Source organism: Crocodylus porosus, unplaced genomic scaffold, assembly GCF_001723895.1.
Source record: "Crocodylus porosus isolate Cpor-Errol unplaced genomic scaffold, CroPor_comp1, whole genome shotgun sequence".
Taxonomy (NCBI): Eukaryota; Metazoa; Chordata; order Crocodylia; family Crocodylidae; genus Crocodylus; species Crocodylus porosus.
This window is the reverse complement of record NW_017728932.1, coordinates 8,045,587-8,056,194: the sequence shown is the minus strand read 5'-3', so window position 1 is coordinate 8,056,194 and position 10,608 is coordinate 8,045,587. Positions and strand designations below refer to the sequence as shown.

At 42.1% G+C, this 10,608-nt stretch overlaps 1 protein-coding gene across 2 annotated transcripts in view; it reads left to right on the top strand.

The window, feature by feature from the left end:
* The window catches only part of LOC109317050 (S-adenosyl-L-methionine-dependent tRNA 4-demethylwyosine synthase-like), a 127,729-nt gene that overhangs the window by 21,697 nt on the left and 95,424 nt on the right, over positions 1 to 10,608 (top strand). For both annotated transcript variants that reach the window (XM_019545492.1, XM_019545493.1), the window contains exon 8: positions 5,574 to 5,700. In XM_019545492.1, coding sequence (XP_019401037.1) covers positions 5,574 to 5,700 — 127 coding nt within the window. The remainder of the gene's footprint in view (positions 1 to 5,573; positions 5,701 to 10,608) is intronic.

Genomic DNA, 10,608 nt, shown 5'->3' with positions numbered 1-10,608 from the left:
CCCTGCGGTGAAGTACCTTACATTTATCTGTATTGAACATCATCAGGTCTATATCCACCTACTTACTAAGTTTATCCAAGTCAGCCTGGATCACTAGCCTGTCCTCAGGTGTGGACGCTATGCCCCAACGTTTGGTATCCTCGGTGAACTTAGCCAATGCGCTTCTGACAGCAATGTCCACATCATTGATAAAGATGTTAAAGAGAACCAGTCCAGGGATGGAGTCTTGGGGGATGCCACTGGTCATGGAGCACCATAATGATTTGCTACCATTGACCATTTTTTCCTACCCTCTAGGCCAAAGGATGTCTAATCATTCAATACATTTTCTTCCTTGGTTCTACATAAGACATCTTATTTGTCCTTTCTTATGTATCAGATGCTGAATTAAAGCAGCAACATAAGTACATAATGCACTTCATGCTCCATAGGAAGACAAAAGGCAGTGCCCTGGCATCAGAGCATGTGGTCCAAGAACCAGAATTTGCCCACTTACTATTTAGTGATGAATGGATCTACTCTGAGTGTAAGGTACAGAGGACAGAGTGAAGTGTTACATTACAGCTTTTGGAGAAAAGTCTGTTTGTTCAGGATTTAATAGTTACTTAAAAGACGATTTTATCTCCTCCTTGCGGATGTGTGAAACTTTTTTAGTAACATTAATATTTTACTGTCCAAGTGTCTTGATGAGTGAAGATGGATTTTTTTTTAAAAGCCCATTTATGTTCATGGACAAGTGCTTTATGTAGTGAGCCTTTCAAGGGAAGTTTTGATGAATTACAGAGATGCTAGTAGAATTGCCAATGAAATGCTCTACTTCCATCTTAATAGCATTTTTGAGCAAACTGGAAAAGAAAGGAAACAGAGGTTGGAGCAGACTTTCTTCCATTGCTGAGAGTCTGCTTTCAGTTACCGGATGGTAGAATTTGGCCCTAAATGGCTTTAATAATCTGTATTACCTAATTCCTGGAAGTGACAAGCTCTGAATTCTTGATTGTTCTGAACCAGCTCTGGGTGCCTAAAGATATTTTTTAGAGTACAAATACAATACATGCGTGTCTTTAGGCACATTTAGGTGGCTGCCATATTTGGGAAGATCTTAAAGTCAGGATCTTAAGAACAAGTGTTTGACCCTTTTTTAAATAATGTATTTACTTGAATACAAGACAAGGTTCCCCCCCAAATTAGCATGGGGAAAAAAGCCCCTCCTCTTGTAATGGATACAATGAAATCTCACTAACTACTTTATCTATCATTGAACTGCTGCCAAAAGCAGCATGTGCTTAGCAATGAAAACCAACTATGAAGTTGATTAAATGAAGCCAACACTGAGCATGACTATAAAACACCTGGCCCAGATTGGATAAACCTGCTGATGCCTTTTTGTGTGGCCCTTAAACAAGTAAACCAAATAACCAAGCAGTTGTTCCCCCAAGGAGGAAATGAGCATCGAGCCTGGAGATACTGTGATATCAGGCTGGCGCTTGGAGAGGCTGGAGCAAGCTCTAACACCTTACCCTGGTGCCAAGTGCTGATAGGAACCTACCCCCCCCTTTTTTTTAATTAAAATCAAAATCTTCTCCTTCCCACATTAAAAACAAAACAGTTTACATCACTTCACATAAAACATTTCCCCAAACAAATGTAGAATCTCCTCATTTATATCCTTTGACATCTACCATTTCATTGATCTATGCACTTCTTATCCTGTGGCATCATTTACCTCTTGTTTACATGCAGCATCAACAAGGTGCATTCCCCCCCCCCGATGTATCCATTTTAAACAATCAATGTTGCCTTTTATTCCACATCATATTAACATGTCTATACCAGTTCTCGTATAACTGCCCAACAGGCTTCCCTTGCCACCCACATCTCTTCAGATGGTATTACCTGTCATGCTTTCATCAGTCTCCTCCCAACCCATTTTGTAATTCCCCCTGCTCCTCCTCTCCCCGCTCAGAATTTTCCCTGAACAGCTCTCCCCAGTCTCTTAATCCCCAGTTGTTAGTCGCATCATTGCTCCCAGCTCCTCTTCATCTCTTTCAACATATGTTTGCAGTTCATGCATGGCTACCTGCACGTGTTTTCATGGTGTGAAGAATAGTCCCCATCTGCATAACCTCTCTCTTACCAGTAGTACTTTTTATGCCACCACCCACGTGATTCCTGCCTGTTTCCTCTTTGCGTGTGCTTCCTACATCCCCTTCTCCACTTTGGCAGACTCACTCTTGGTCAGGTTCCCCACTTCTGTTATTCTGGCTCTGTCCCTTATATTCCTTTCCAGACTTTTACTGTTTTCCCATTTCTTCGGGTTCCTTTCTAACAATGCATATTGTACCATGAACTTCCCCACTCTTGGGATCCAAACCTAAGGGAATTTCCATCCCTCCTTGCCTCTTTCCCATGTCCTCAAGACTTCGACAACTAAATACCTGCCAAAGCCCACTGTTTTCCCTTGCCCTTTTATCCCCACCATCCACGTTCTGCTAATGAATGTTGTGTAAATAAACACCTCTGCTGTTTGGCATTCCCCGTCCTCCTGCTTGTTTCCCCTTGAGTATCTCTCGCCTCACCACCCACTCCCTTTTGTTGCCCCGGAAAAAGGTGCACAATTTTCTTTGTGTCCTTCTTGCTTGTTGCCACATTGGAGAAAATGCAATTTCTACATGGAGGATCACTGGTAATAATGCTGTCTTTATCAGTTCCCCTTTACCTTGTTTGGACAGCGTTCTCTGTTTCCAGAAGGCTGTTATCAGCCGTATCTTGGCGATTTATCTTTTCCCAAGCCTTGTTGCTTTTCATGTCCATCTGTACTTCCAGAATCTTCATTACTTGTATTTGTAGCTGCAAACCTCAGTCTTCCAGCCCATACTAGTTCCCCATTCCCATTAGCATGCTCTTCTTTTTATTAATTTTTGACCCTGCCGCTTTGCCATAGTCGGTTGCGTGTTGTCTGTACCCAATCAATCAACAGTTTGTGTTGTCCTACTACTGTGATGCTGTCCATGATACAGCATGCACTTAATTTCTTCCTTACTAGGGTTTTTAACCTCTGTAATCAACTTGTCTCTTCTTATTTTCTGGGCCAGCGGCTGTATTGCACATATGGAAAGCCCTGCTGATAATGGGCAGCCTTGTCTTACTTCAGGTTGTATCTCAAAGTTCTGGCTCAAGTAACCTTTTATCAATATCTGGCTCTTGGCTGTGTCATACAGTAACTGTATTGCCCAGATCATCCTATTTGGGAATTCCTTTTTTCTTAGGACCACAAGCATGAACCCATGCTCTACTCTGTCATATGCTTGTTCCAAATCTATATTCATAACCTCTGTGTTTCTCTTTGTCTTGCACATGTACCAGCATGTCCCTTATTAACCGTAATGCCTTTACAATCCTCCCTAGTATGGCACATGTCTGGTCCTCATGAATCAGATCTGTTACATTGCCTCTCATTTTTGGGCTAACACTTTCATGAAGATCTTATAATCTGCATTTAGCAATGTAATTGGTCACCAATTCTCTAGTTTTTCTTTCTCTCCTTTTATAAAGATAAGGACTGTGACTTCTGCAAACCTTTAGCCACTTTTGCCTTGCTCCCAGATTCTATTAAATAATTCTACCAGGTATTTACTTAAAATTTCTCATAAAATTCACTTGGTAATCTATCTTGGCCTGGTGTTTTCCTCCTCCTCAGCTTTCTCATTGCTTTATATACCTCCCTCTGGGTGATTTCTCTCTCCATCTCCAGTCTTCCTTCTTTGTTTCTTCTTTGTACAGTTTGTCTCTTCTTCTGTCCCTCTTACCTTGCTGACGTAAGTGGTCAGACATCTTGTATATAGGTGCCCTTCCTTGTTACATACTGTACATTTTATTTTCTCCTGGCAATCTCTATCCCTGTGGCCTGTCCTATTACATTTGTAGCAGTGGGTTAATGTGCAATATGCTGCTATGTGCCCCTCTTCCCCACATTGGCTGCATATTTTGGATTGCCCATAATACATTACATACCCTCTGTGCGGCTGTAGCTGGATGATTGATGGCAGGCACCTCACCCCTCCTCGGCTGAATTCATCACTCTTGAGGGTTGCCCTCGCTCTCCAAACCCCCGTCCAAGTTCTGTACTTATCTAAGACTCTCTTCACCATCTCTAGTCTTTGTATTCTTTGTTCCACCCATCTTCTTCATGGCTCGTGTATCACCTCCAAATACATCTTTACTATTATGACTCTCCCATGATTGGTCCCTGGCAAGGAACTTAATCCCCCTGGACTTTGTCACCTTGTTTTTCCTTGTACAAGCCCAGAACTCCTCATAGCCCTCTCTCTCCCAGAAAGTGAATTGCCATGCTCTTCAATTTTCACCTGTCAGCAGGCTTGTCAATTGCTCTGGCCTTACGTTCAGTGTCTCAAATAATACTTTTTTCCTAAAGGCATATCTGGCCATGTATGTATTCCTTTTTGCCTCTCTGTCAGCTAGGACCGTCCTCACCCTGAGCTGTGGGTCCCCACTATAGTCGCTGTGTTTCTTTGCCATCTTCCTCTCTTTCCACCTCCACATCTCTTACTGGTTGTTGTTGTCTCCTGTCTTCTTCCCTGGGTTGCTTTGGTCTCTTAGCTCTTTCTTCTTCAATCCTCTGCTTTGTACCTTTCTCCCCCAGTTTTCTGCTTTGGGCCTTTCTCCTTTTGAGCTGGTTTCTCTTCAGCTCTAGATTTTCAGTTCTTCTGATGCTTTGATGTTCCAGTCTTTCTTCTTTGCTTCTTAGAGGTCATAGGCACTAGGGCTGGAAGGGATCTCGGAAGATCATTGAATCCAGCCCCCTGCCCAAGGGGCAAGAAGTCGGCTAGGGTCAAAGGATCCCAGCAAGACAGGCATCCAAATGTTTCTTAAAAGAGCCCAGAGTAGGTGCTTAAACCACCTTTGGAGGGAGTCTGTTCCAGGCCTTGGGGGCTCAGACAGTAAAGAAGTCTTCCTTTTATATCCAGCCTAAAATGATCTTGGAGGAGTTTGTGACTGTTTGACCTTGTCATCCCTTAAGGTGTTCTGGTGAACAGGTGTTCCCCCAGATCCTGTTAGCCCCTTATATACTTACAGGCTGCCACCAGGTCACTGCTGAGCCTGTGGCAGCTGCTACGTTTTAGTGGGCAGACAGTGGTGTTATTCCTACAGATTGTTACTGGTTTATATGGTACGTGGAGGTGATGAAAATCTGTATGGCTGGGATTTTATGTGCCCAAATCCCATTAATGTTTTTGAGATACAAATGTTGAACTCTGTTAGGTTCCTTTTAAAAATCTTCACCTTAATACTAGTTTTTAATTGTTAATTTCAACTTTATTTTGATTATAAAATGTAGGTGTAAAACTGTTGAATCAATGGCAGCGAATACTGGATGGTCATCATTTGACATGGGGTGGGAAAAGCCCTAGGTTTGCAGGGAGGCAGGCTTCATTTTTGGAGCACTAGCATAGTCTGTAGGTTTCTTAGTTGTGATGTGAAGTGGTTGGGAAATTAGCCTGCATCTTGATACTGTCTTTTCAGCTAAATAATCACAATTCATTGCCTTTAAACAGAAGGAACATGAACTCGATGAAAGAGCTGGCAGGATGGATCGATCTTTCCGGACCATTGGGAAAAAGGAGGAGAGCGAACAGAGGGAGATGATAACGCCAGCTCTGAGAGATGCACTTACAAAACAAGGTGAAAGTCCACCAAGATTGTATGTTGATCAGGTTCAGAGTCTGGGTTTTAAAAGCTTTAGTAGATCTTATTTAATCAGAAAAGATGCAACATAAGGATTTCAAAAGCTGAGCTGTCTCAGCCCTGTGGTTAGTCAATTATTGGTAGCCTGTCAGGCCCTGGTAACTGGCCGTCTGATTACCTTGACCCTGTCCTTTCACAATTAAAGTTTAATAAGGCTGGACCTGTACGGCTGGGCCTGAGACATTCTGAAGGTTGATGTGGGCCTGTCAGTCCAAAGAATTTGGTAACAGTTGTCGTAAGCTCTTGACTGGTAGGTTTTATAAGGTCAGCAAATTCCAGGTATGAAAGAATCTGTGTTTAGGTGTTGTAACTTCAGAATGCAAAAATGTGACTCTTTTGAGGTCACTCAAGCCAAGCAATGCAGGCCTAAAATCTTTAATTGGGCAGAACTTTAGTTGGCTTCACATTCAATAATGTATGAATAAGAATTTGGGAGTTTGAAGGCATCCAGTGTCTTGCTGAGCCTATTTATTACTGTTATGAATGAAAACTCCTTTGTGTACCAGTAGTTCTCAAAGGGCATTTTAAGTTGAGCCTGACATTGTACTTTTACATTTTTTGTCTGCTACTTTTCAATTTCATGCTCTGATTTTAGGGTTGACACTTTTCTCCAAAAGAGTCATTCAGATTAATCGTAATGATCCATGGGAGAAAAATGAGGCCATTTATTCTGTCAAGAACCACGGAGAGTAGTGTTAATGGACTTAATGCCACTTAAAAAAAAAAAAAGAAAAAAAAAAAGGCATGCTTGAACATGTATAAAAGTGCCAGATTGGCAACTCTGTAGCCAAAAGGCCTCAGTTCACAGGACAGGTGTGGTCTGGGTGGTAGTAGAAGCTTCCCCAGGTTGTTCTACTGATTCAGCTAAAAGGCTCATCGGAGTGGAGTTCAGGCCTTGTTTTTCAGTATGAATAGGTAGCTTTCTGTGCAATTAGGGGGCTCTCTCCTGAGTCTCTCCAAAGCAGTCCCTACTGTGATATGGAGACCTGATTTAGCCAGGCCTGAGATTCTAAACTTGCTTTATGTGAATCAAACATCTGTGGGATGGTAACACTTGCAACCACCAAGATCTTCATCAAAGCTCAGCCTACTTATCTGAAAGGGAGCAGATCCATGTTCTAGCAAAAGGGGTAGACAAAGTCCATCCTGTTTCCCAGCAGCCCCTACCTGTGTTGCTCCAGCCAGTCTCCCTGGAGATCCCAGGAGCAGCAGGACCATGACAATGTGAGGCCATGATGCCCTGCCAGTGCCGCTCTGGGCTGGATCCGTGGAGACCCTGGGAGCATGGGACTGTCAAGGCCCCGCATTGTCACGGTCCCACTGCTCCTAGGATCTCCATGGAGATCAGCTGGAGTGGCATGGCCAGGAGCTGCTGGGAAATAATCTGGCACCTGGCTGGATCCACCATTTTACCCACCCCTGTTCTAGCCATGCCATCTTAGGCATGTATTTTACCTTATCTAGCATCACTGTAAATGGAACGCTATATGATGCTTAATTAGGCATACAAGAATCCAGCAAAGGTGGCTTCAGAAATGAGCTTCTTGGACACTGATCTGTATTCTTTCCATGTCTGTGCCCATCTCACTACGTGCTGAAGTCTTTGGAAGCCTTGAATCTCTCCCAGACGGCAGGGTAGAGTCCCCTTTTTGTGATTTGGTTCTAAAAGCCATTGCACCGTAACAAGCTCTGGCGAAGCCTGCAGTGCTATTATGTTTTTTCACTGCTGTTCCTATAGTGAAACATATGTAATAGTGTCCTAGTCTTTGGGAAAGCTGGGAGATGGGATAGGTTGAATTAGCTAGGACAGAATTGTATGCGGGAGGTAGAAGAAGTATGCTGTGCTGTGCATCCCCAAGATGGCATGATGTACAAGTTAGGAAGGCTGGCTGTTCCCACAGCTGAAAGTGAGTCCAGGAGAGCCCATTGTGCATCAAACAGTGCAGTAGCTGGTTCCTTCCTAAGTGATTTCTGTGCTTATGAGAAGGAAAAGCATTCTGTTATTGTGTGGGCCTGGGAGTGCATAGAGGCTTCTAATGTCTTCTAGTTTACATGCCAACCTTTGAAGATAGGAAGTGCTAGAAATACCGTTTATCACGTCATGGTTTTTGAGATGCCTCTGGCAGTGGAAAGAAGAAGGTCAGCATCCTACAGCGTGGGACCTTCATCATATTTTATGGAAATAATTTACATATTTTTGAGACTGCAGTGATGCAGATATAACGTACATTTCTTGCTAAGGCTTTTTGATCTGCTTTAATCTGGATCGTTTTTGTGGCGCTAAGAAGAAGGAGTTTGTTGGGTGGTACATAAAAAGCACCCCTTCGCTATCAAAATTGTACGCACAGTTTTTTGGGGTTTTTTTATGCTGTCAGTCTTGAACACAAGGCTTCATTGCCAAGAAACTTCTTTAATGTCTCAGAGCACAAGAATTTACTCTTCTTGGTGTTAAATTCCCTTTTTTAAGTACATAGTTCATTTGCTTTTGTTCTCTTTTGTCATTCTGGACATCCAGTCAACAGAAGAAATTCAACATTTGTGAATCTGCAGGCTTCAAAGAGCTAATGCTAACAAGCATCTGTTTAGTTAAAACTGCTTCCTATTGAAATATACTTACCCAGTGAATAATATGGTAGTCACAGAAACCTTTATTGGTGCATTTTGTTATGAAGGGAGATAATCTAATTTCTGTTTTCACGTCTGTGAAGGTTCCTCCTGAGATCACACCATTAGACCCTATTTACATGATGCATTTTTTGTTAAAAGAAGAAATTGATTTGAAAGTTGATATAATTTATTTAGCAGGAGCTGGTTGCTATGGGTTGAACTTCTGGTTCTTATCAAGATTATCCCTGAGGGCATAATTAGCTTGCATAGGTAAAAACTAAGGCTAGTGATTTCAGAGGAAAGCTGCTCCTTTTGAAATTTTAGTTGCATCACATGAATTTGCCTTTGAGCAGTGTCTCTTTGGACTATCTTAACAATCGCTCATTTTATTTTTATTCACCTTCAGGCAAATTTATCTTGTTTAGCTGAGGCGAACTGAATATCGATTAAACAATTGGGCTTTATTTTGGCATTGGTGTTGTGCGTCAGTAGCACTTAGCCTTACTCCTGGGTTGCGTGGGGCCTTGTAGTTGTCTATTTATAAACGCGTTTATTAAAGGCGCTCTTCAGTAGTGTCTTTTGTAGTTGATTTTGCATTGTTGGGAAATGTTAATTCCTTTCTCCTTTCTTAGTGTCAAATCTCACATAAAGTACAAATGCAGGGTGGGCTGTTGAGTGCTTTCAAATGACAAATGTATCTAGAGAGAGACAAGGTATGACAATTGAAGCAGCTGGCTGTGCTTATTACATTTACCGTGATACCATGCTGCAGTGTTAGCCTTATAGGAGATTTCATCTGTTTAGGCGGACAACATGTAAATAAGTTGGAAATGGAAACAAAACCTTTGATATTGCATTGTTTGCCTGAACAAATGCATATAGCTACAGCTAAGATGTGGCTTGCATTCTAATTTGCCTTCTGCTGTTGCTTGTATTCTTCCCCACCAATCCTCTCACCCTCCTCCCTTCCCAAAAACTGCACGGAGACTTTTCAGGCTTGGGCCAAAGATGAAACGTTGTTTGTAGTAAGATTTGCCCCTAAGCACTTGTAAGTGCCAGGAGCTGACTGTAGTCGAGGAGGAAAACTTAAGTCTTGCTCCAGCTTCAGAGGGGCCCTTGCATTGCCTCTTCCGAATCTACCCACATGTTGTTCATCTGCACCAGATAGGATTAATTTACTGAGGGTGAAGCAAAAGGTCAACTTCATTTTGCTGTGCTTCAGTGTTAGCATGTCTAGGGCAGAAACCGCTATTCTCTTCTGGTTCGCTGAATTGTTTGTAGAATTTTAACTCCTTTCCGATTGGCCATATCCTTCACTGGCGATGGGAAAAGTCACAGAGAACATACCTTGCCAAGCAGGCTCCAAGGGGAAGGCTGGTAGTGAGGGAAAGATCAGGATGTTACCAGTAAACTTCTCTGTCTCAAATAACTTGCAGGTGCAATATGAGACCCCAGAGGGCCAATTCTACAGTGGCTCTTGGACAGTATTGCTTCACTTCATGGTACTTACATGGCTCTTTTAGGCATGCTAATGCAAATAAAGGAAGGATGAGAACCAACATCTAGGGAAATTCTAAACAGTCTAGATGACTTTCCATATTGCCGTTATTAATTCAATTGCAGTGGATACAATAGCATGCTCTTTTCCGTTTTCATCTTAAACAATAAGTTTAAGTTTTTTTGCTTTTTGTATATGTTATGGCATGAATATAACATAGCATGGCTGAGCTGATGTTACTTAGATGCTTAATCCAGTCAGTTGCACCAAATTTCTTCTTTTGGCTTCTCCAACTAAATCTGGAACAAGCTTACCCAAATCCCGTGGAGCTGGTCTTGGTTTTTACCAGTCTAAATAAGAGCAGAATATAGCACTGTATTGTCCAGAATGTTCTCATTTTCATGGGCTTGATTACTCAACCTTGGGGTTTTTTCCCCCCCATTTAATTAAGACCGTATTTTCCTGTTTGTTAACTGAACTGTCATGGAAATACCAAATATTTTTAACAACAGTGCATGTATTTTCTCTCATGCTGTTCTTTAAAGAATCATCACGATCTGGAAAATTGCTTTCTTATTTAATGGAAATTGAAACCCAAGGGGGAGCAATATTACAAGACAGCCCTGTATCAGAAATAGCACAGGCTGTTATGGTATGGTAAGATCTTCAGCGCATTGACTTCCTAGTGGGAAAGCAATGTTAAGTACTTTGATCTGTGATTTTCAGAGTGTATTGGACAT